This window comes from Lepidochelys kempii, chromosome 1 (assembly GCF_965140265.1).
Source record: "Lepidochelys kempii isolate rLepKem1 chromosome 1, rLepKem1.hap2, whole genome shotgun sequence".
Taxonomy (NCBI): Eukaryota; Metazoa; Chordata; order Testudines; family Cheloniidae; genus Lepidochelys; species Lepidochelys kempii.
This window is the reverse complement of record NC_133256.1, coordinates 136275464-136302466: the sequence shown is the minus strand read 5'-3', so window position 1 is coordinate 136302466 and position 27003 is coordinate 136275464. Positions and strand designations below refer to the sequence as shown.

Here is a 27003-nt window from a genome sequence, read left to right as displayed (position 1 = left end):
AAAATGCACAATTAAACTTCATTACATCACTGGATTTGCATCAAACTTTATTAAAAAAAAAAGTAAGGTGTACTCAAGGATTCCATTTATTTACAGCTATTAAAAATTTTACAGAAAACAATAAGTTAGCAGGTAATTGAAAGCTTAATCACATTAAACACTTTACTGTAAAGAAACTTCATCTAAATGGATATTCAGTTTAGGCTATAGTGCTATTTCATTTAAGAATTAAGGCCAAAAACACATTAACTGAAGGTGTGTTGGATAATACAAGCTTAACATTCAATTTCTTGACTATGATAAAGGGCAGTTCAGTACAGCATAGGCAGTCCTCATTTCAGTTGAAGTGTGTGTCTAACTGGGAGAAGCCACCACACATTTTTCAAAAAGCGAGCACTAAGATTCTTGTCTGAATTCCACTTGGCTTTACCTGAAGGAAGAAAGAAGTGTGGAAAATCATTAGTACCCTCCCTTTAAAGGGTTCCTGACACAGATAAGATGAAAGCAAGCTTAAATGCAAGAGCAAGTTTCTCTACTTCATCCTTTTCTACACCAGCTATAGTCTGTGCTGTGCTTGGAATACTGAGCATTGGACTCTTCAAGAATTTTCAAATTGAATGCCTTGCAGAATATTTTTCCAAGTGTTGAAGGATAGACTGCAAAACAGCATTTAGGGGTATAAATCAACCTCAAGCTAACCTCACTTCTCTAATTTATAGGCAGGATTCTGCTAATTCTGCCATGCTGTAAAATTTACCTCTATGGGCCAGCTACCATGGAAATCTAGTTTTCCTGGCAGTTTGGACTCCATCTTTTGATCTCATTTAGTACCAGGACTGTAAAAGTTTTGTTCTGCTGCTTGATTTTATTTGCCTTAGAAAGCAGGAGGCTGTTGTTTTGTATTCATATTTCAGTGAAGTGATAAACCAGCATCTTTACAAGGTTGTCAGATTTCTCTCTCCAGTGTATTGTAAATTAGCGCCGCCATTTATCTCTTACTAACTAGAGAACCTGAACATGCACCCTACCTTCTCTTCTTCCCTCAAAGCGATGCTCTCCCCCCAAAATTGTTGCTTTAGCCACTTGTCCCCCCAACCTCCTCTGCCAATGCATTCTCTATTTGCTTTCCCTCCCATTCATATCCTGTGAAGCTGGAACAAGGGTGAGGCATACAGACTCCATAGCTTATAAGGGATGCTGATGTTTGCAGCATGCTAAAGTGGAGCCCTGTAGCTTGCTAATCTACTCCATTAAGGCTTTTTTGGAAGAGGTTCATAGATAAGGTCTTGAGAGACTGTTATCTAGCCTGACTTGTATAACAAGCCATGCCACTTTCCTGCATTAATTCCTGCTTGAACTAGAGCATACATCAGAAAAATCCAGTATTGATTAAAAATGTTAGTGATAATCTACCACAGCCTTCCTAATTTATGCAGTGGTTAGTTACCCTCCATGTTAAAAATTGCGTCTTTAGTTCTAGGGCTGTTGATTAATTGCAGTTACTCACACAATTAACTCAAAAAATGAATCATTAATTGCACTGGTAAACAATAGAATACCAATTGAAATCTATTAAATATTTTTGGATGTTTTTCTACTTTTTCAAATATATTGATTTCAGTTACAACATAGAATACAAAGTGTACACTGCTCACTTTATTTTTATTACAAATATTTGCACTGTAAAAATGATAGTATTTTTCAATTCATTTTACACAAGTACTATAGTGCAATCCCTTTATCGTGAAAGTGCAATTTAGAAATATAGCTTTTGTTTGTTTCTTACATAACTGCATTCAAAAACAAAACAATGCAAAACTTTAGAGCCTACAAGTCCACTCAGGCCGCCTCCTTGTTCAGCCAAACAAGTTTGTTTACACTTATGGGAGATAATGCTGCCCGCTTCTTATTTACAATGTCACCAGAAAGTGAGGACAGGCATTCGCATGGGACTTTTGTAGCTGACATTGCAAGGTATTTACATGCCAGATATGCTAAACATTCATATGCCCCTTCATGCTTCGGCCACCATTCCAGAGAACATGCTTCCATGTTGATGATTCTCATTTAAAAAAAATTAATGCATTAAGTCTGTGGCTTAACTTCTTGAGGAAAAAATTATATGTCTCCAGTTCTGTTTTAACTGCATTCTGCCATATATTTCATGTTATAGTAGTCTTAGATGATGACTCGGCACATACTCATTTTAAGAACACTTCCACAGCAGATTTGACAAAACACAAAGGTGGTACCAATGTGACATTTCTAAAGATGGCTTCAGCACTTGACCCAAAGTTTAAGAATCTAAAGTGCCTTCCAAAATCTGAGAGGGATGAGCTGTAGAGCATATTTTCAGAAGTCTTAGAAGAGCAACACTCCGATTTGGAAACTACACAACCCAAACCACCAAAAAGAAAATCAACCTTCTGTTAGTGGCATCTGACTCGGATGATGAAAATGAACATGCGTCAGCCTGCACTGCTTTGGATTGTTATTCAGCATGGACGCATGTCCTCTGGAATGCTGGCTGAAGCATGAAGGGACGTATGAATCTTTAGCACATCTGGCATGTAAATATCTTGCGACATTGGCTACAACAATGCTATGCAAACACCTGTTCTCACTTTCAGGTGATGTGAATAAGAAGTTGGCAGCATTATCTCCTGCAAATGTAAACAAACTTGTTGGAAGAAAAGGAGTACTTGTGGCACCTTAGAGACTAACCAATTTATTTGAGCATAAGGTTTTGTGAGCTACAGCTCACTTCATCGGATGCATAGCTCTGTGGAAGAGGGGAAAGTGGTGGATGTGTTGTTCCTTGACTTTAGCAAAGCTTTTGACACGGTCTCCCACAGTATTCTTGCCAGCAAGTTAAAGAAGTATGGGCTGGATGAATGGACTATAAAGTGGATAGAAAGTTAGCTAGATTGTCGGGCTCAACGGTTAGCGATCAATGGCTCCATGTCTAGTTGGCAGCTAGTATCAAGTGGAGTGCCCCAAGGGTCGGTCCTTGGACTGGTTTTGTTCAGTATCTTCATAAACGATCTGGAGGATGGTATGGATTGCACCCTCAGCAAGTTTGCAGATGACATTAAACTGGGAGGAGAGGTAGATACGCTGGAGGGTAGGGATAGGATACAGAGGGACCTAGACAAATTGGAGGATTGGGCCAAAAGAAATCTGATGAGGTTCAACAAGGACAAGTGCAGAGTCCTGCACTTAGGACAGAAGAACCCCATGCACTGCTACAGACTAGGGACCGAATGGCCCGGCAGCAGTTCTGCAGAAAAGGACCTAAGGGTTACAGTGGACGAGAAGCTGGATATGAGTCAACAGTGTGCCGTTGTTGCCAAGAAGGCCAATGGCATTTTGGGATGTATACGTAGGGGTATTGCGAGCAGATCGAGAGACATGATTGTTTCCCTCTATTTGACATTGGTGAGGCCTCATCTGGAGTACTGTGTCTAGTTTTGGGCCCCACACTACAAGAAGGATGTGGAAAAATTGGAAAATGTCCAGCAGAGGGCAACAAAAATGATTAGGGGACTGGAACACATGACTTATGAGGAGAGGCTGAGGGAACTGCGATAGTTTAGTCTGCGGAAGAGAAGAACGAGGGGGGATTTGATAGCTGCTTTCAACTACCTGAAAGGGGGTTCCAAAGAGGATGGATCTAGACTGTTCTCAGTGGTAGCTGATGACGGAACAAGGAGTAATGGTCTCAAGTTTGCAGTGGGGGAGGTTTAGGTTGGATATTAGGAAAATTTTTTTCACTAGGAGGGTGGTGAAACACTGGAATGGGTTACCTAGAGAGGTGGTGGAATCTCCTTCCTTAGATATTTTTAAGGTCAGGCTTGACAAAGCCCTGGCTGGGATGATTTAGTTGGGGATCAGTCCTGCTTTGAGCAGGGGGTTGGACTAGACCTCCTGAGGTCCCTTCCAACCCTGATATTCTTGGTTCTCCAGTTCATAGCAATAGCAGGAAAGGTTTAAAACATTTTTGGTAATCTTTCAGCTCTAACTTTTGCCTTTCGTGCTTCAAGGCAAGAGTCATTTCCTCAACAGAGATGATGACCATCCTGTGCATTACCACAATTATTGTATTAAAGGCTACACAGTTGTTCAACAGTGAGTGACACCTGTCTCAGTGATATTTGTCATTTATTGTACTCTGCCTCAAAGAATAAAAACTGCAGCTACTGCATGTCAGACAAGTTAAATTGCTTCTTGTCCCAGGTCAGTAGCTCTCAGAAGCAAAGCTCTCAGTACTATTTCTTGTTCAGCCAATCACTCAAACAAGTTTCAGAGTAACAGCCGTGTTAGTCTGTATTCGCAAAAAGAAAAGGAGTACTTGTGGCACCTTAGAGACTAACCAATTTATCTGAGCATAAGCTTTCGTGAGCTACAGCTCACTTCATTGGATGCATACTGTTTCCACTGTAACCCCTAGGTCCTTTTCTGCAGAACTGCTGCTGAGCCATTCGGTCCCTAGTCTATAGTGGTGCATGGGGTTCTTCTGTCCTAAGTGCAGGACTCTGCACTTGTCCTTGTTTAACCTCATCAGATTTCTTTTTGCCCAATCCTCCAATTTGTCTAGGTCCCTCTGGATCCTATCCCTACCCTCCAGCGTATCTACCTCTCCTCCCAGTTTAGTGTCATCTGCAAACTTGCTGAGGGTGCAATCCATACCATCCTCCAGATCGTTTATGAAGATACTGAACAAAACCGGCCCGAGGACCGACCCTTGGGGCACTCCACTTGATACCGGCTGCCAACTAGACACGGAGCCATTGATCGCTACCTGTTGAGCCTGACAATCTAGCTAACTTTCTATCCACTTTATAGTCCATTCATCCAGCCCATACTTCTTTAACTTGCTGGCAAGAATACTGTGGGAGACCGTGTCAAAAGCTTTGCTAAAGTCAAGGAACAATACATCCAACACTTTCCCCTCTTCCACAGAGCCACTTATCTCATCATAGAAGGCAATTAGATTAGTCAGGCATGACTTGCCCTTGGTGAATCCATGCTGACTGAGGGCCAGAAGAGATGAAGGGCCTGATTTTCCACTATACTGCATCTAGCTCAGTAACTTTCAGCTTTTCTCTGATGTATAGCCATGAAATTAGTTATGTGCTCTGAAGAAACACTGCAGCAGTACAGGAACCCGTTTTAATTCCACCAGGATTAAGTCATTTTGGGATGGGATCCTGTCAATAGCCTACACTCACTATAGACTGCTTGAAATGCCCTCATTTGCGGGGGGAGGAGGGAGAGTGTCTGTCTTTGATTGTAAGCTCCATGGAGCAAGGACTGTCTCTGTATTTGTACAGTACCTAGCACACTGGGGACCTACTGTCATATTCCTTTAGGATACCATGTGATAGGACCCGTACCAGTACTATTGCATTTTGTAAAGTCTTCATGAGCTGTAATGGCAGTAGAAATACACATCCTGGAAAATCCATCCTCTCAAGTTAGTTCCTTTTTGAGCCCTTGTGCTATTTCTCTTGCAATATTTCAGCTTACATTTAAAAAAACCTTTAGGTGTGATTTCAAATAAAAATAATCCTGTACTAAACTGTAGTGTTATTACAAAAAGCCATGCACATGACTGTTTGATTCTGAATCCTCACACACTCAGACCTCACTTAGGTGTTCTGGGAAATGGTAGTACTGAAGCATGAGGTATGAAAGCAGTTGGAAAATGAATGCTAACACCTCAAAGCTGTAGCAGCAGACCTGTGGCAGTCTAGTTTTTGGTGCTGAATGCATGCCCATACAGCTTAAATGTGGAGGAAAAAAACAACAGCAGCTGCTGAATGCACTGATATTAACCACTGATGCATGGTAAAAGCTTTAGAAGAAGCTGCACCCTCAAGTCAAGGCTGGAATCAATATTTCCTTTTCTATTTAATAGTGTGGCTATAAGTATCTGCATTGTGGGGGATATTTTCAAGAACAAGATGGGCTCCCAGTTCCTCTTGAAAAAAATCAGTGGGAGTTGAGGAGAGATTTGCAAAGGGCAATTAGGCACCTAAGTATTGTATCTAATTTATACCCCAAGATTGTACGGGTTTCAAACATCCATTTGGAATGCTAACAAAGATTTTAAACACTAATAGCATCCCATCTATCAAGATTAACCTTGATTTCTAGAAGGTATTTTATTACCGCTTTCTTCAAAACAATTCATCCAAATTCATTAGTGGCAGCATGCTCCACATAGGAAAGTGTATAAGGAATTGGAATGAGGAAGTCCTGACAGCCCTATAAGTATTAATTACTCTCCTATACATACTTTATTCATTTCTTCAGCTACTCTGCTCCTCAGTTAGCAGCTCTTGTGTTTTGGTTTATAGTATCCCTGCAGTAATCTTTAGCCCTTACTTCACTTAATAAAACCCAACCCACTTTAGATTACCATGCCTTAACATTACTGCCTTGATTTATGCCCCAGCTAACTTGCTGAACCAAGCACATAATCTCTACAGCTAGCTCAGGGAGCACAGTATTGAATATCAAGTGGGCTACCACTGAATCAACCACCTGTGCACTCCCTCTTGGTATTTTTGTTCTCCAGGCTTTCACTTCTCCTTCCCTCAGCACGACCACCTCCGTGCTGTTCCTACATGCAGGATTTGCTCAGTGTCATTAGCAGCCGAGGCAAAGTGACATTCACAATCTTAATTTCACCCCCATATTCCTGCTGGGGAAGCACTGTGTGGAAGCAGCAGCACAGGGAGCTTTCTTCCACGGTGGGGAGAATTTGATCCCTGATCTCCAGCTGATCGTAGGATACATTAAGGTGTCTAGTCCAACAGGAAGGATTTACACAAAATATTGAATTCCCAGGACCCTGTGGTAAATTTAAATCAATAAATCTGTACCATCTTTCTTAAACTCTTAAGTCCTGCTTGGGTCCTTTACTATGAAGATACTCATTTTAATACAAGATATACCCTAATGTAGTACAACATTATTCTTGGTACATAGCCATCTACTGCACACATGGTATCTTTGGTAACACAACAGTTGCTCAAGTGGCAACTCCTCAAAGAATTCTCACTTTTTTGGAGGGGGTTCATTACTTCTTCCTCTGCTATTTGACCTCTTTTTGCCCCGACTCCTGGACCGAGAGGAGCTTCTACTTCGGCTTCTGCTACGACCACGTGTACAACTACGACTTCTGCTGCGACTACGACCTCTCCTCTTCTTCCCTCTACTATGTGACTGCCTTCGTTCCCAACTTCTTGATCTGCTACACCGCCGTCTTTTCTTGCTCTTGTGGCTACTTTTTTTCCTCTCTGATTCTCCATTTCTTTTGTAAGAATGATCTGGGCTAGGGCTGCTCCGTCTTCTTGACTTGCTGTAATAGTCCTCATGATGGCCTGTTCTGTTTCTCCTTTCAGAGTTTTTAGCTGACAGATTGGTCCGTTCAGGAGAAATATGTATGTCTCTATTGGCCTCCCAAAACTCATTGTGTGGATTTCTGAATACGTGAAGAAAGTTGCAGTGTTTCCCTCTTGGGCATTTCTGCCTTTCAAATAAACCTGCAACAGATATTTTTATTTTTTAAAAAGAAGGTTACTGGTAATGTTATACAAAGGCAACAATTCTATTTTTTTAATGAGATGTCAGCCATTTTAATTAAATATGTATTTTAAAAGATTTGTTCCGCTTAATCTTTTGGCCTTTTCCACTACAGATATTCATACCACGCCTATCAGCCTCATCGACAAAGAAAAAACACACTTCAATTCTTTTCAAAGATTATACTCTAATCTTACTCATGAGACACATCCATCCTGATATTAGTTTTAGCTTTCAAGCATTCTAGTATGTCTTATGCTAAAGTGAGCTAGTAATTTTATAACTTAACTTTCCTAGTTACGTAAATTGGGCAGGATGGGTGTTAGTTAAATCTCAGGGATTTCTGGTAAAGGCATGAGTTAATCGGCATGGACTGGCCCCTTATAGCCTAAGTGCTATCCTGGAGGTGCGAATTTTCTGTTCAAGATAAATACATTTCGGATTGTAGCAAGACTGAGGTAAGAGTCAGCTAAATATAGTTAACACTGATCATAATGAAGAAGCTATGTTTTAATGTTTCAGAACCAGTTAGGTTGCTGGTTTCGAATGAGATATAAAAATGTACATCCTGCCTATTTTACAATCATCTGTTATCCCAAAACACTCTTCCTAAAGGTTGAGGGTGTTACTGCATCCTAACTACAGTCAGTTTCCTAAATCCCCCCGGCAGTGTCAGTTGGACACCATATACACTTCCTGCCCAAAGCTTGTGTAGTCAAGTTAGTACATGTTTTCAGTTTGTTGCCTTGCACCCCAAAAGGTTCCTGTAATTTTATGTGGATCTCTCTGATTTGAAAGCCGGTAAGACATCACTTCTTAATCTTTTAGTTCTCTAATAAGTCTTTTAGTAATGAGAGACTTTCCCTTTTATAAAGGTCGATCCCTGACGTACCACATATAGCAGTTTTCCACCTTGTCACTGGGCAAAATTCACACTGAAGTTGTCGTCCTGCATACCATCGTCCATTGAATAGAGTAAGGGCTTCCTGACAGTCTCGCTCCCTTTAATTTAAAGATAAGGCAGCCTGTAGCATTATTGGGATATCATACAATCCTTTAAATTCTGTTCTCTATCAAATTTGGACTCTTACTGCAGTATGGGGATGAATCACATAGATAAAATGGGGTTTAAGTGACATTCAAATTTAAGTAAAATAGGAATATGGAATTAAACCTTTTAGAACCCAACAGGAAAAAGTAAAATTGTATTACTTGGGTACTGCTTATGATCTAGCGTATATAACTGTCAAGCGTCATAAAAGTTAACTGCAAGGCACTTACGATTGGTACTGAACATATACATTTCCCCGCAGGTGAGGCTCAAAGTTGCAGCTGACCTAAGAGGAGATGAAATGTCAGATTAAGGCTTCTGAAATACTGAGAGATCCACATAGTTCATTCATGATGGAACTATACGCATCCCAGTTTAGCTCACACGTAGGGTGACAAGAATGTAAAAGTATTTTATTTATCAATTCTTCTGGCCTGGTTTTCACATACAGGTTTAATAAAACTGAATACTTAATTCTGATTAAACAGAAGTTTGTTTAAAAAAAAGTATTTGTGGTATATTTGAACAACATTTAAAATGGTTTGCTTTGATGTTAAACACAGGCGTTTTCTTTTCCCCTATAGCTGACAGCTTTTAGTTGAAAACACACACACACACATCTCATACTACACCTCATGCTCTGTTAATCAGGTTCTGTTTCATTCTCTAGAATTGCACCCTGGGTAGGCAACACTGATGTGTCGCTACATGATTAATCCTCCTGATTACATGGTGTTCTGTCCAGCTGGACTGTAAGAAGGCATCACCAATACTACAAAGACAGTCAACACCACCTGGACTCTTAATAGCTAATGACAGTTAGTAGTAATAAAGGCTAAAAGTGCTGTTGGAGCTGCTAATGCTCATCATTAGACACTAATGACACTTATAGGAGAGGAAAAACTGACAAGACAAGGGGGAGAATGAATAAGGAGATGGAGAAAAACAGAGGTGAAAAATCAGATATGAAAAAATAGCCACAACATGTACTTCAACAGACAAGCAATGCTGACACTGAAAAAGTTTGATATTTTGGGAGGTGGGTGTCGCCACCCTTTTAAATATGAGATACTCCAGCTCTGAAGTGGGCACTAAGCACTAATTCCTAAATTCACATATAAGCATCTCAATCTGACTAGGAATAAAGAGAAGCTCAGTTGAAGACAGGAGAAAGAAGGCTACTATGCAAATAGCTCTTAAATATTTAGCCCCTGCTGTTGTTTTTTTTCCTGTACTGGACCAAAAAGTTGGTTTCATTCCATTGAAAGTGATTTAAAAGCTCTTTTGATGGCATGGTTTTGTTGCACAAATAAATTTTTCTAATCTTTGAAATGTTACATAAAGGTACATTACTTCAGATTTAACTTACTGATCAGATGTATGTTACCCAGGTTGAAAATGCTTAGGATAGGAATTTTCAGACAGATATAGGTGAAATACTTCAATAAAGAGAATGTGGTATTAGCTTATTAGTAAGTAATGCTACAGTCAACATTTCTGGCTCAGACACTGTAAAATAATTCAAGCCATTAGATATAGAATGGCCCCACGGCAGCATAATACAGACAAGCTTTTACCAATAGTGTACCACAGATCACACCATTGACATGCAAGAAATAAGCCGAGTGCACACTAGGGAATTTTATAAAAATACCTACCAGTGCAAGTTAATCAATGGTAGCTTTAGTGTTGACAAGGCTCTGCAGCTTCAAGTGTTTATCACCATGTTAGTTAAACTTGATGAAAAGCAGGTTTAATTGCATGGCGGTACAACTGGGACTGGCCTTAGGAGCATTGTCTACACCTGGACTGGTGGGAATTTGTTGTTGTCTTGTCCCACAGTAATAATGTCCAGCATGAAATCTGAGAATGAATTAGGTGACTCCAACAAGTCAAGGGCTTGATGCAAGGTGTCAAATCCGTACAATATTATATTCAAAGGCATAGGTGGTTGTGAAAGCTTGCTCCTGAAACATCTTGCAGAGTGCATCTATCTAGATGCCATCTGCTGATGTTCATTCCTACAGTGTGTGTCCCTTTACTCTCACAACAGTGGATGTTATTTTCAGAAATCCTTTGGTTTCAGAAAATCTTGTCTTTCAACCATTTATTTCAGCTAATATTTTCTTTGATAAGGCATCAATATCCTCAACCATTGTCATTCCAAACTGAGTTTCAGATCTTCCAACTTTGGCCACATCATCAGCTAACTCAACTCCTGTATATATTACTCTGTAATGAAATCCACTGAAAAGTCATTGTATTGCCTTGCTTTCTGATCCCCCAAGCCTCATTATCAACAATGCAATTCACAGCATTCAGGTGGGAATTTTGTTTTGTAATACAATTCCCAACAATGGACAAGTGTATTGTACAACAGGAGAAAAATATCTGGGGGGAAAGGAAAGGCAGAGAGTTCAACAAAAGGAAAGAGGGTGGAGGGATAAAAATGGAAAACAATCAGGACTGGTCATGAGAAGATACTTCTCTTTCTTGGAATAGATCAGAATTAAGGCTGTAAGAAAAGAAAATCGTGGTTTTTTTGGTTCAAAGGTTGTAGCCACAGTTGATTTAAAGTTGTGGTTTTGGTGTGGAGGGCCTGAGCCCCTGTGCTCTAGAGTTGGCCCCAGGCACAGAGAGACCTCTGAAAGCCTGTGGGAGGCTGGAACTGCTGGGGCTCTGCTGTCCCAAGCCCTGTGACTGTGGGAGGCAAAATGTCCCAAACTGGCCCCATTCACCTAGGCCTCCCCAAGCCTATCCTCTGGTGCAGCTGGGCAGCCACAGAAAGCAAAGTCCTCAAGATCACACAGAAGCTGCTTCTTGGCAGATCTAGCCCACATCACTTGGTGGAGGCAAAACTGCATCAAGTCAAAGTGCAAGGCCAGCACCAGCAGGGCCGAGTGCAGGCAGCAGCACTCACCACAGAGCTTGGGTAGTGAGCAGGACAAGCCTCCTGGGAAGCCTGGCCTCAACCCACATGGATCCCTGGCCCCATCCTTCTCCTCAGTGGCCTCCGCCCCCACCTGCTCAGGACAAAGGGGCAGCCAGGCCAAATTTGATTGCATGGCACTGCAACTTGGTGCAGGAGGTCCAACGCCACTCAAACTTGCAGCAACTATAAAAAGCTGGTGTTTGGTCACAGCTGCAGTTTCTGCAACAAATTCTACCATTTCTAATTAGTCAGGTACTATTCAAACATTTTACTTTCATACTCGTTCAATCTGTCAAACAAATATTTTTCTGCTCTTCACCAAGTCCTAGTAGCAAGTTACATTTTTAAAAAGTGAATTAAACAGAAAGTTGACTGTGTTCTAAATAAATCAAGCATATAACCATTTTACTCCTTTAAATTACCACAGGCTTAGTTTGTCAGGGGAAAGGGGGGGAAGGTGAGAGACACACAGCCATGGCAGCACTGCTACCTTTACTTTGGCTAAAAGGCTTAGTCCTTGGGCTAGTAGGTGGTTGGTAAAATTTTCCAGCCCTGAAAATGATCTGAGAACATGCTGGCCTGCTCAAAAGCTTAGTAAGATAAGGGCTGAGAAATAACAGATTGTTTCAGAAGGTAATTTTATAGATATGTTGTGAGTTTGTCCCAGAATACGTTTTGGGAGGGATTTCACCTAAATCTTGAAGAAATATAATCCTCTGTGATGACCCAGAGATTAGTTTACAGGTGCCATCAGAAATACGCAGTTTTAATTGAGAAATTGTACATAAACTTAGCTATGACCTATTCCACAACTGAGATTTACACTAGTCAAGACTGGCAAAGGAACAATGAGATGTGATGGTTATCGCTGGGTTCATATGCATACCTTGAATTGAATAACCTTTCCCACATTCTTGAACTCAGGCAGTACATCTTCATAGAAGTCTAGGAACTGCTGGTAGGTTTCCTCCTCACTGTACTCAAGACTCGCATCCGTATCATAGTCATCTCTTCTACACTGCTCCATCCCAAATGTAACAAACATACCTCTGATCAGAAGCGTCTGACTAGATGTTGGGTAGTTATGTTTGCGGGAACACCTATATAATTTATGGTAAAGAAAAAAACCTCACTTTCAGCAAAGGCTACACCTGCTAAAGCTGCAAACATTTGCTATTTCTGGACCCACTAACAGCTCTGAATTGCAAGAAAATATTCTAAAAAGGAGCTTCATTCATGTAATTATGGGAATCAGCATATTTCAAGGAGTAAAGCAGGTAATTCAAGACAAGTTTCCTGATAGTTTTAAAGCATCTTGCCATATACAAATGCCAATAGTGTTCACAAACACACAAAGAATCATCAGTTGGAAATTTCAAAAATGATGAAAGGCATTTATTCAAATGCTGCTATTTTGGAATGTCTGTTCAATTTTTGAAGGGTCTTGCAAGATATTTTAAAGTCTTACTTCTGTAAGAGCCCCTCCATTCTTCTTTGCAAAATTAAATAACTCTTATTGAAGTTAATGAAACTACTCTCACCCTTTTGGGAAGGGGAAGAGGAAGGAAAATTAGGCGCCAGCTTGTGAGCATCTACAGCTATGGAAATACTACATTTTACAAGTGACAGCTCTGTACAGAAGTTTTAATTTAACCTACATCACATCATATTGGTGGCCATAAGTGGCCTTCAGATACTGCAATACGGTGTTCACCATAACAGCCTGAAGCTCAGTGAGACACCCTCAAATAGTAATCTCTCTGTCTTGCTTCTGAATGAGAAGGGTTTCACTATGCTTTAGGATCTCTGCTTCAAACACTCCCCTGTTCACCCAGGTAACTGAGTCAAAAAGCTCTGTCCAAAATGTGCTAGTTCTTTCTTGGAAGCACACTTCAGAGGATACAGCTTAAATACAATGCAGTCAAACTACCACATTTATTAAAACTCTAGACAAAGAAACCTTGTATGATAGGAAACTAAAATTGGAAAATATAGAAACCCGGTTACAATAAAGCTAGGAGGTTTGTTCATGATATACGAACGTAAACCCCCGTTTAGCCAACCCTCCATTTTCCCGCTCTCCGCCACACAACCAGGACCCAAGGGCCAGAAGTGCTGCTAGCTAGTGCTGCAGCATTGCACTCTCCCATTCTCCAGATTATCCCACTTTCTGATTATCCAATCTGGCCCCGGTCCCAATTAGATCAGATAAATGGGATTCTGCTATACCGGACCAGACCAGTGGGCAATCTAGCTCGGTATCATGTCTGACAGCGGCAAAGAGCAAATACTACAGAGAAAGGTACAAGCCCTGTAACAGAAAACTATGGAATAGGCTGTCCATAGGAAGAAAGTTTTTTCCTGTCTCCAAGCAATTAGTGATTGACACATACTTAGATCCTATCTACTGTAAATATGTTTTCATTTTTGACACAAGTCTAACTTTGAGTCCTACTAAGCTCAACCTCAACATGTAGACTTCCACTGCTTATTTATGAATTATACAAAAAGGCTTCATTTCAGGTTTAAATTTGTTGCCTTTCAATTTGATGGTACGACCCCTTCTGGTATTGCAAAATGGTAAGAGCACCCTACTGATCTTCTGTACCATTCATTTTATATATTTCATAACAGAACAGTGCCCAAGAAAGGAAACACGTGTGATTCAAGTCATTGGAACACATTAGGGCTTATTAAGTTTTCAGAGGCAGTAAGTAAGAGATTAGAAGGTCAGGTAGTTCTGTTCACCTTGTCTTATGAGAACAGGGGAATTCCCAATGAAATTAAAAGGAAACATTTAAAACCACTGACATTTTTATTTTTACACAATACATAATTAACGCATGGAACTCTCTGCCACAATATACCATTGAGACAAAGAACTTAGAAGGATTAAAATGGGTTAAATATTATTTTGAGTAGTAAAAATGTCATCTGCAGTTGAAATAGCTAGGATGAGGTTTAAAAGTGGTACCAACTCTCATCTTTTAGGATTGAAGCCAGCCATTAACTGCCAAAGAAGCTTCCCCAGAATTATGTTGTAGAATTGTCCACAATGGGTATTTTGCATGTCTCTCTGTAAAGCATCTGGTACAGAGCACTTTTGGAGAAAGGATACTAAATTAGATGGACCATGTGCAATGACCATGTGTACTGTACAAATAATGAGATACTGGAAAGTCACACAGATGTACACTACCTTGTTTTTGTAGCTGTTTTAGGTGCAGTGTATGCAAATTTAAGTAGATATCTGACTGGACATATTCTTTTGGAGCTGTACCAATAATAGTAGGAAACTGCATATACTCTGATGACATAATGATCTACCTCTGTAAATGCTTCTGCTGAATCAGTCAGTCAGATCAAAACTGGGACCAGACTATTGGCAGTTTGATGTTCTAATAAAAAAAGATAACCCAATTCTGACTGTGCACTGCTTTTACTCTCAATTCAGAGCTGTATAACTGAGAACAGAATCTTATCTAGTAAGTCTACAGGAAACCCACACAGCAATAGTGAGGAGATAATCTGATCACAAACCTGTAAGAAATCCCAAAGGAGCAAACCCCTTTCAACCATGTTATATTTCCAACATTTGACCAGTTACCTGTCTCCAAATCTGCAGGATCCTGTTTTGATATAAAATGGGCAATTAGCTCTATCTTTCTCCGTTCCTATGTTCTCTGGGGGTTCTGGGTTATGCCAGGTAGTGCCATTTTCCAGCTGTTTAAAAACACCATTAACAACATATCATTACTTTAACGAGCAGAACACAGTAAAATAAATAAATAAATGTGACAGCAAGGAGTCAAATTCAATACTTATGTAACTCAGTGTTATCTCCTTTGACACCCAGGTGAGTTTGAACCAAGGATTTTAAATACTGCCCTGTATGGTCATCCAAGTGCTTCTAATCTATCTAAAGATGGACAGCTCTTCCTTGGTAACTACACAGATTCGAGGAAACTCTACAAAAAAGGAACTTAAGATCACAAATGGAAATTTTCCATTTGCCAGAGTGCAGGATACATTAAGTTTTTACAAACAACGACAGTACTCAGTCCTTACACTGGACTTGCACTGTCAAAGAGAATTACAAATGTTCTTTCTTGCATTAGGACAGCCCACCATTCTAGCATAGGGGGATCCTCAAGGAAGAGATTCACCTCAGAGCAAGCAACCCCAGGACTGAGAGAGTGTAACAGTGGCTAAAGACATCTTTGCACCCCCTTTCCTGAATTGGGCTGAATGCTTTCTGGCAGGAACTGAGGGTTGGGTCCATTAATTTATCCTTACAACAGCCCAGTGAAGTAGGTAAACAAGTATCAATTTTTATGCAGATAGGAATAATGAAGTACTAAAGTTAAAGTAACTTGGCTCAAGGCCACAGAAAAAAATCGGTCAGAGCTATGACCGGGATTAAAACTCAGGAATTCCCCATTTCTAGTTCTGTACTCAAGCCACTGACCTGGGACTCCTAAAATGCAACATGAGATTACCAAATTGGAAGTATTTGTTGACTTGAAGCAAAGTTGGAAGCACCCTTCAAAAGGTGAATTTTACTCATTTTAATAAGCAAAGCAGTTTGGAAAAGTGTTGAAGTAGTGCTTCTCACACCAAATAAAGCGAAAGCTATGATTATTTACAGTTGGCACTTCTACTGGGGATAGCACCATTTGGGAGGGGGCCATGGCAGAATGTCATTTGGGGCTTCAGCAGTGGTAGAACTCACAAACTGAAACCTCGTATCTTTCAATTTCAAACTCCAATATACTACACTTTCCCTTTGTTTCTCTCCCAGAAGTATATTAGAGCCCTAGACAATAAAAACAGTCAAAGTATTCCATCCAGATTTTGTCAATTAGAAGTTTAGTTTCCTTGCTCAGTCTAAATATAATTGAGAATCCAACACTATTCCAATGTGGCTAATAGCAATCAACTCTGAAATGGGTAACTATAATTAAGTTTACTTCTTAGATACGTGCAAGAGTCTATTCAGTGCAAGAACCTTTACAAACCTTTACTGACTGGGTGAGATAAAATGAGTTGCTTTCTTTTAAAGAAATGGAAAGACTGAATGCAGGCACTGAGATCTAATTTAAGAACATTCTGCAGATTTTCTTACTACTTTTGACCAATATGAGATCTACACTCTTCCAGGTAGCCAAGTGGTTCCCTCTTTATTTCAGAATCAGTACTTTCTCCTGCTGCAGACTGCTTTTATTCAAAGAAAACATACCATCATAACAAGTCTTCAGTGGCCCAGAAAGCAGAATCCCAAAGTCATTCTGGACCTGGCTCTCCTGAACAGCAACAAGCACTCTCAGCTGCACTGCTACCAAATAGCCACAAATGTGCTTAATTATATGTTCCAGCTAGTAAATACATTGTTTATGGCTCATGGAAACCATTACATATTAAATTATACAAGGCCATTAGCTTCTCTTCAGAAGAGATTAATATCATGCCAGAAGACAAAAATCAGATGGTAGGGAATAGTGATCTTTCAGTTCTTTATTGAAAAGAGACTGAACATACCTGACTTTCAGCTTGATCCAGCATCTTCTGCACAGCTTCCTATAAATGGTGCAAACACAGGACTAGTGAAAACCCTGAAGGGAGGTAACTCATCTGGTTTCTTTAGTTAAGAACCTAATTTGCAATATTTAATGACCATACTCTCTAAAGTAGTGTGGTGGTTTGTTTTAAAAACACTGAAAATTTATATTTTGCTTTGCAGTAAGTCAGACCCCCTATAATGTTGTTAAAGGATACATCTGAGAAGACTTCGCTGTAGATGATCGTTTTCTAATATCTAAATGCTAGAGCACTTCTCAAAGTTACTTTTGAAGCTAGTAGTTTCCTTTCTCTATTTTTGCTGCCACTGAACTGTATGTTACTTTGCACACCTAAACATATCTGTGGTACTAACGCTCTGCTTGATAAGTGGGCATAAATATAAAATGGAATTCAGGACAAGCCAAGAGAAGTGACCACTTAAGTTTAAAATGCATTTTTAATATTAATAAGTTAGCTCTGGATTTTCCTAGTCTTAGGTCTCTTTGCATACACACAGCCCACTCAGTAACATCTATAGCAAAAGTTTTGGATTTTATTTTAACTCTGGTGTTCTCAATTTTTTTTTATGGACTGAACTATGTATTAATAACGAATGGCTCATGAACCCACCTCCCCTCCCAGTCACAATCATGGGGACCCTTCCCTTCCAAGTGTTGATCATATATAGTTCCTGGGCAATTACAGCAATCGTTTACATTGAAGAGCAATTTTAGGAGAGTATGTAATGTATTTATATTGATTTTAATGTAATTTAGCAGCTGAAACAAGGTGCAGAGTCAGCACCATTTGACCATGTAGTTGTCTGTGGCCCACCATCAGGTGACCACGAAGAATTCAGGAACCAGTTTTAGCTAACAATTCAGAAATTTCTGCTGGCCAGTTTAAGCATGACATTTATTCTGTCAACTCAGTAGTGCTCTTCTATACTGTATACTGGATTCCAGGAATTAACAACTAACACCTTATTTCCACCACTCTCTTCCCCTTTAGTTATCATTTCAATCTTTCTATTGTTTTCTCTTTTCTCCATTTCAGTCTGTCCCACCATGTTTGAGATTCTCCTCATACCTTCATCTTGGTTTGGACATCTAGAATCATACACAGAAGACATGCATCATAGCAACTTTCTGTTAGGTGGAGGGAGAGGGGGAGTGGTGGATAGAACTGCTTTTGCAGCCAGACAGCACAGTATTCCCAGCTCCTGTTTACCCAGGGAATGAGGGACATAATTCTGCCCCAGCTGGGTAAGTGCTGACTGCTGAACCAAGTCCAACCACCCTTTCCTTCCTTTACAGTCTCCACTCTTTCATTCCATTTGGATCAGTCTTCTATCCTCTTAGTCTACTGTCCACTTCTACCACTCACCCACATTTTACTTTTTAGTTTTATCTTTATCCAGACGATCATATCTATATCTTGGTGGCTGCCACCACTCATATCACTTCCTCAGTAGTTCCAGAGAGTGACTGACAATTTCTGTCAGCGTTACTCCTTTGCTTCTACGGGAGAAGTACAGTAACTCCTCACTTAAAGTCATCCCGGTTAACATTGTTTTGTTATTAGGTTGCTGATCTATTAGGGAACATACTCATTTAAAGTCATGCAATGTTCCACTATAAGGTTGCAGAAGCAGGGGCTTGCCCTATTCTGCCTGCCCAGTGCTTCTGCTGGGAGTGGGGTCGGGATGCAGGGGCTTGCCCAGCTCCACCCAGCATTCCAGCTGAGGAGCAGGCAAGCCCCTGACCCCGCTCCCTGGCAAGAGCACTAGGTGGGCAGAAAAGGGCAAGCCCCCATGCCTCAACCCCACTCCCTGGCAGGAGTGCTGGGCAGGTGGAGCGGGGCAAGCCCCTGTGTCCTAACCCTGCTAGGCCCCTGCCTCAACCAAGCTTCACAATCATCATTGGTGAGTACAGTATTAAATTGTTTAAAATTATTTAAAACTTACACTGTATATGTATATAATGTCTTTTGTCTGGTGAAAAAAATTTCCCTGGAAACTTCCCCCCACCCCATCTACATTAATTCTTATGGGGAAATTGGATTCGCTTAAAGTAGCATTTTTCAGCAACATAACTACAACATTAAGCGAGGAATTACTGTATGTACAGTAACCTCAGTACTATCTTCCATTATTAAAAGCAGGAGGGAAAACTACTTGTTCTCTCTCCTCTCCTGCTGCAGTTACTTGAAGATGGCAGTGGGCTGAATCACATCTTTGTTTCTGGTGAAGCAGCTCTGAATGAAACTGAGTAGGATCAGATTGGTTTTCATCTCTTGCTGCTCTGGAGAACTTGAAATGAGATGGATGAACTCCAGAAAGTTGTGATCATCCCTCCCCGATGACAGCAATGGGTCAACTTGACTTTGGACCTTTGTAGGAGGAAATCCAGGGGGACAGCTACAATCTCTCTAAATTCTAAGCAGATATTCTACCAAATAACTTTTTTTGGTTAAATTAATTATAAAGCTGTTAACACTTTTCGATATTGTATTCTTCCCCACCCAGCAAGTTATGAAAAAGATACATCCTGATGAATGAGTCAGGTAAAGAGGACCTGTAACATCTTTTGAGTAAGAACACTGTTAAGGAACAGCAGCAATATAATTCCAGATCAAAGTAAGGAACTTTTTAAAAATGATTACGTTAAGACTGCTCAGATGTCTGATAGGGAAAATATACAATACTATGTTAAGAGTTATCTTTAACGTGTTACATGTTAAGTGCACATGTGAGAATGAGTGCCAGCAATATACCTTCATATTTCCCCAATGCAAATAATTACAAGGGAAGAGTAATACAAGAAGCCATATGTTGCTACACAAACTGAAGGACTGAGGCTACTTTTGTATAATTTTTATCCCCAATATAAGGCTTCATTATAGTATAATAATATACTGAGGGTCTATTTCCAGGTCTCAGAAAAACACCTGTCAATTATTTCCACTCCCAGTTTTTTAACTCCAATAAATAGACAAGCTGTCTTTTGACATTTATATATAATTGTAGACTGTTACATTTGGTATTGTAAGAGGATATGCAGTGTGTTTATCCTCCCAGTGCAGGCATCACCTCTCTCTCTCTCTTCTCCTGTTGCTTCTGCTCCTCCTCTTCTCTTTCCTTCCTTTGCTGTTCTTCCCATTCTTCTTTTATCTTTCTCTTTATGAGAAGAAAGAAACTGTTCATTTTCTTGGTAAATGATTAAAAGAATATTCCTTCAAAAATACAATACATACACATATGTACATGAATGACAAAACTAGAGGTAAATCCAAAACCATCACCCAGGGTGGACTCATTTATATCAAAGTAACTTAAACTGTCGATTTTAATCATGTTTTAAATCACGAAGCAATAAACGCTGATTTAAATCTTTAATTTTAATCCTGCTTTGCATTTATACATCTTAATTATTTTCCTAAAGAAGTGTTGATTCTCATTGTTTGGTAACCATTAAAACTTGCAAAAAGAAAAGGAGTACTTGTGGCACCTTAGAGACTAACAAATTTATCTGAGCGTAAGCTTTCGTGAGCATCCGATGAACGCATCCGATGAAGTGAGCTGTAGCTCATGAAAGCTTATGCTCAAATAAATTTGTTAGTCTCTAAGGTGCCAAAAGTACTCCTTTTCTTTTTGCGAATACAGACTAACACAGCTGCTACTCCGAAACCTGTCGTTATAACTTGTTGATTTGCAACTAAATATAGCCTTTCCACTAAATTTGGTACTTTTTGCAAACCAGAAGGATACATTATATGTATCTATATGCATTTAAGTAATTATATGGCTTAACTTACATATTAGATTCTTAATGTTTATATTTTTAATATGGTAAAAAATGGTAAGTGATGCATTTATTATTGACTAGATAATTTTGTACCTGTAATTTGTGTCAGGCTCTATTTGGATGGATATTTGAATTCAATCAAATATGCACAAAGACAACATTTTAAAATACGTTATTACTGCAATGCGCTGGATACGTAAGAAAAAGGTTAATTAAAACACGTTTTGCATTTAAAACTGATTTATTAAATAAAGGAAACAATCTGTAAAGAGTGAATTGAACTGATCACCAAGTCCTTCAAGATTTTAGAACTAGTCGATCTTATTCTCTCACACCGAGACTGGTAGAAGAAAATAAGCTTTCATGCTTTTTCAACTCCCCATTGGTTTCTTAACTTTGAATGAACTACAATAATGTAACTGAACTTGCTGACTAAACTGAGATGATGACAATATTGTCTATGCATCTGCAGAAGAGCTACTGCTATCAAAAGCTGGCTCAGTACTTCAGCAAACTGATTCCAGATGCTCAGCCAGTGACTTTCACCAGTTCACTGGTTGACTTTCTTCAAAACTTGACAGCAATCATGTATTGCTTAAATATTTTTATTTAATTTAAATTATTTTCATAGATTATAGTGTGACGTATCAGTCCATATTCTTTATGGAAATATGCTTATGATATGAATGTGACATAACTGAGATATACTTTATGCAAGATGGCTCATGTGAGATATTATTGGATATCATTTACTGAACGTGATTATCCAATTTGTATGCCTGTATCAGTTCTGTATCTGAAGTTAGGAATACTGACTATGTATCTGTATTTCAACTATGCTATTTTGGGTGATGCCCCAGCTAACACTTCAGGTAAAACAATGAAAAAGCCAGACAGCGCTGATGGCCCATCAGCAAGAGACAATGGACAGTAAAAGAGCTTTGTCTTCCTGTGAACATGTGGATCAGCCTGTGAAGAATGGCTACAGGGGCGCTACAGGGCCCTACAGAGGCATATGACCATGTCACCTGGTACTGGAACCCATCTTGAATTCTGTACTTTTCCAGGAGAAGATGGGGAGGGGGGTCAAACTAGGAAACAAAGGACTCCCGCCTTATGCAAAATCCTATTTAAGGGTGGGGAGTAAGGTAATCCAGGCCATCAATTTTCCCCTGCTACCCCACCCAAGATGACTACTGGAAACAACTAAGACTGAACTGGGGGAAAGAACTGGACCCAGGCTGGAATGGCGTCTGGCCTGTGAAGAAGATTATTAGAACCATATTTAGGGTGAGAATTTACATGTAACCAGTTTCTTTAGTGTATTAAGCTTAGTTTGTGTGCTCTGTTTTTATTTTCTTAGTAATCTGCCTTGTTCTGTCTGCTACCTCCTTAACTACTTAAAATACACCTGTTATAGTTAAAACATTTATTTCTGGTTTAGAATATAACCCAGTTTATGTGATTTCTAACTCCGAGGGCGAGAAGTTGTGCAGACCCTCCTTCTCATTGAGGAAAGAGACCAATTTCATACAATTTTGGGTTTGTACTCCAAGGGGAAGGGAAGGTGAACATCTGGGTACTGTGGCAAGCTCCTTAAACTGAGCCTTCGCAGAGCCAATCTCTGTCTCTCTGTGCAGCTGGGTGTGGCCCTGTGGGTGTGCTTGGCTGGAAAAGGCTGGGGAGCCTAACACAGCAAGACCAGATAAAGGGGGCCCAGGCTGGCAGAAGAGTCTGACTCAGTGGCGTCCCAGCACACCAGGTGACATCCCACGGAGTCCAACCCGTCACAAATAGGCCTTAACATATTTCATATTGTCATTTCAAATATAAGTTTTAAGTCAGCACAATTTTTAACAATAAACCTGTATTTATATTTTAAATATGATTTTTTATTAAAAAATAGTAATAATTGATTTTTATCCATCCTGTCATCAACCATGTTATACATTGTAACCTTTCCAGAACTGAGTTTTTAGATTTATGGCAAGGGTGGTCAGAGCATTGCATAAATATCCTTTGGTGAGGAATGGTTTATATGTTTTTTAAGATCAAAACTGAAAAAAATAAACATACTGGACTTCCAAGCATTGTGTAGCTGCTACACAACAGAAAGACATTAATATTTTTCCCAGATGATGGGCAGTATCAGTTAAACACTGTTCTCAATTTATACTTCACCTCCTCTTCTTCCTGAAGTCTTCTCGTGGCCTCTTCCTTTTCCTTCTTGAGCCTGAAATCTTCTTGAGCCTTTTCTTCTCTCAGCAACCATTCCTCATGTAGTTTTTGCCTACCAATAAAATCAGATGCTACTTAGCAAGAAAAGTTCAGTGTTCATCAGTAATTTGTGGACATACTTTTGTTTATATTTCAGCTGCCATGGTTGCAGACTTATTAAATATAGTTATAATATCTTGCTGTGTTAAATAATTATAAGTTTTTTTTCTTCACATTACATTTCCCCAAAAAGGTGCTTATTCATGTTCTTTTGAATTCTGTTGCCAGATTATGAGTTTCTTGGGATATGCTTCCAATCAATAGATCAACATTAATTCTGGGCAGGACTAGAACATAATTTAATATGGTTTCAGAGTAGCAGCCACGTTAATCTGTATCCGCAAAAAGAACAGGAGTACTTGTGGCACCTGAGAGACTAACACATTTATTAGAGCATAAACTTTCGTGGGCTACAGCCCACTTCATCTGATGCATAGAATGGAACACATAGTAAGACAACATATATATATATATATATATATACACACACACACACAGAAGGTGGAAATTGCCATACAAATTATAAGAGGCTAATTAATTACGATGAGCTATTATCAGCAGGAGAAAAAAACTTTTGTAGTGATAATCAAGATGGCCCATTTAGACAGTTGATAAGAAGATGTGAGGATACTTAACATGGGGAAATAGATTCAATATTTGTAATGACCCAGCCACTCCCAGTCTCTATTCAAACCCAAGTTAATGGTATCTAGTTTGCATATTAATTCAAGCTCAGCAGTTTCTCGTATGATCAGCCATATGTTTGCGGGCCATAATAGTCAGCCATATGTTTGTTGCTTATCCTAGGAGCTAAAACTAGGCAAAATAAACTGATTGAAATTTTCCAATTTAGTGATTTTGGTTAAATTGTTGCATATATTATGGACACAAGTAAATCTAGTTTCTCTGAAATTGCTGCGCACAGAAAACTCTGTTTGATCCACAGTTACCGGATATACTCGTTCATAAGCTGAATATTTTTGGTAAAAACGTGACGCATCAAAGAGCGGGGGTCGGCTTATAAATGGGTCTATACCAAAATGTGATGATTTTAAACGTTATAAAATCATTGAATTGATTATCTATTGTCGTTTTGTTTACCTGGAGCATCTGCAGGCATGGAGCCCCTCAGTTCCCTGTGGCCACGGTTCACCGTTCCCAGTCAAATTGGGACGCTGTGAATGCTCCAGGTAAACAAAGCGTCCCGACCCGCCAGTGGCTTACCCTGGGCCAGGAGCCAAAGTTTGCCAACCCCTGAAATATAGGGTTGGCTTATGAAAGGGTCATGCAGTTTTTACTGTTTTTACCTATCTATCTTGGGGAGTCGGCTTATAAAAGAATGGGCTAATGAACGAGAATATATGGTAATTTTTCAGAGAAATCTGACTGTACGCTACATAATATGGACAAGAATAGATTTTGATTTACAAAATATAATTGTCAGAGATTTCAACATGAAATTAAATAAAAGACTAAACAACAATTTTTCAACTGCAGATATTATTTTAAACTCTAGATTATTTACCTTTCAGCCTCAAGTTGTTTTTCCTCTTCTTCCAGTTCCTCCTCTTCAGGCAATGGTTCACTTTTTTCTGTGATTTCTGAGGAAAAAGTAACATGTCCCTGTACATACATCTAAATATAATTTTTCTCCTGGTCCTCATCACTATGTATAACAGAAATGCTATAATATAAACCTTCAAATTAGAGCTACCCTAGTTTTTTTTTAAATTAGTTTCTCCTTAAACTAAACATCAAAAATACCATTTCTTCAAAGATATTCATGTGTTAGTGTACATGCTTTCCTTTACTCTTGTAGGCTTAAACTTAAGATTCATTTAAAAAACCTGTAAGAACCTTCAAAAATATTTACTACATATTGTTTTAAGTCATTTGACACTGTATGTGGGTAATAATGCACTACATGCTCAGATCTCCTAAAGAAAAATTCTATTTTATAAATCTCATTCTTCTGGAGCATCATTAAAATTGTATGTCTTCTGGTCCTTCAGATAACGTTGCTCACATTTTAATGTCTCCTTTTCTTTGTGACAAGAAAAAATAACTTGTACATCCTTACAAAGTAGCAACAAAAGAGACTTATCTATTACCTGAATCTCTTAATCTGGCAAGCGCTTGTCTCTTTTTCTTTCGTTTTTCTTTCTTCAGAATAGCTTTGTATTTTTTATGGCTAAAGATGGTAAAGTACATCACTTGTATTATGAAATGTTATCAGAACATTTTTGTTGTATAGTTAAACATTTCAAGTTTGTCATAAACACAAAAGTCATAAAATCAAATATGTTAAATAACACCAAATATTCACAGAAGCAGTATTTCTATAAAAGTTTCAGACATTACTTTAAAAAAAGCAGCAAAACTTGACTTTAGAACTTCATCTGGCCAATAATTAAGGCTACTGATTAAAGCTCGCTACTGCTTTTGACATTACAACGTTGATCACACATGCTTGATCACACATGCCTTATCACGTTCTTCTTTGACTTATAACACGTAGGGACATGAGGCTAGCACTGACAGTTGTTTACTCCACTTTCTCCCAATTATTCTCACATCTCCCCTATTATTCCTTGGGCATCTCTTTTGGTGGGTCCTCTTCCTCCTCTCTTTTGTTGTCTGTAGGGCCCTTACAACTCTGTCCTTGCCTTCTACCCCTTCTAAATATTGTCTGGGTGTGTAAATACTACAGATAATTCTGAGATCTACCTTTCCAATTCTAATTTCTAGCCAATAGCACATCTCAGTCTGCATCTGATAGCTCTGCATCAATGTGGCTCTCCATCAAGGTAAATTTACTGCAGCCAAAACTGAACTCATGATAATTTCCTTCTGAAAACTTCTCCCCTTCTCCAATTTCTCGGCACTGTTACCACCATCTCTAGCCTTCCTCTCATTCTAGCCTGTAATTGGGCCTGGTGGAAAGAGAGCGAGAAGAATCCTCGTTGACTTCTCTCTTTCTTGCCCCAAATATTCAGGCACGAGCTAAACATATTGCTGCTTCATCCTCCACAACACATCTACAGGGGAGAGAGGGGGCGCTGACTAACCGCACGATGCAGACGGGATAGGCGCAGCGCGGGGCAGGGATCCTGCTTATGTCGCCGCAGACCCTGGCGCGGGGCGGGGGGGCGGGGGCGCTCCCAGGCTCCCCGTTGTTGCTAACGGCAGCACAGGGCGGGCGGTGGGAATCTCCCACCGGCACAGCGGCCCGGGCGGGCCCGGCACCGGGGAGCGGCCCCCGGTAGTGCCAGCGTCAGGCAGGGCGAGGGGTCGTCACAGCAGCGCCCCCAGACTCACCCCAGCTTTTCCGGGGCCGCCGCGGGGATCAGCATGGGGGCCGCCATGTTGTGCAGGGAAGGGGGACGTCACATGATACGAAACCGGAAGAGGATAAAGCGGCGCCTTCCTTCCGTTTCCCTGGGTCGGGCGGAAGCAGGGACTGGTGTGTAAAACGGCGCATGCACGACACGGGGACGACGGCTAAACCTGCGCATGCGGAGGGGTGAGTGTCGGCTGCGGTGCGCATGTGCGGCGGGCGGGGCGAAGGGACGCGGGGGCGGGATTGGTGCTGTGATTTGATCCCAGACGGGGTGGGTTGTGCTCGTGCGCGCGCCTCTTTCCTCGGGGACCCGTGAGCCCCTCCGCGCGCTCGGCGTGTCACACAGGGCCGGAAATACCCCTGGGGAGGGGGTGGCCGCGCGGGCACAAGCCGGTCCGGAGAGAGGCGAGGCCCTGGCACGTCACGGCCACTCACCCCGCCCCGC

At 40.2% G+C, this 27003-nt stretch overlaps 1 protein-coding gene across 1 annotated transcript; it reads right to left on the bottom strand.

The window, feature by feature from the left end:
* Positions 1 to 50: 50 nt before the first annotated feature.
* Positions 51 to 26955, bottom strand: ZRSR2 (zinc finger CCCH-type, RNA binding motif and serine/arginine rich 2). Its single transcript, XM_073355750.1, has 12 exons — positions 26537 to 26955; positions 25330 to 25409; positions 24744 to 24819; positions 23123 to 23231; positions 20227 to 20313; positions 17115 to 17153; positions 15184 to 15299; positions 12463 to 12676; positions 8875 to 8930; positions 8486 to 8595; positions 7070 to 7553; positions 51 to 430 (listed from the first exon to the last, which is right to left on the bottom strand). Exons 1-12 carry the CDS (start codon positions 26581 to 26583, stop codon positions 427 to 429), a joined length of 1422 nt encoding a protein of 473 aa, XP_073211851.1. The 5' UTR covers positions 26584 to 26955; the 3' UTR covers positions 51 to 426.
* Positions 26956 to 27003: the final 48 nt, after the last annotated feature.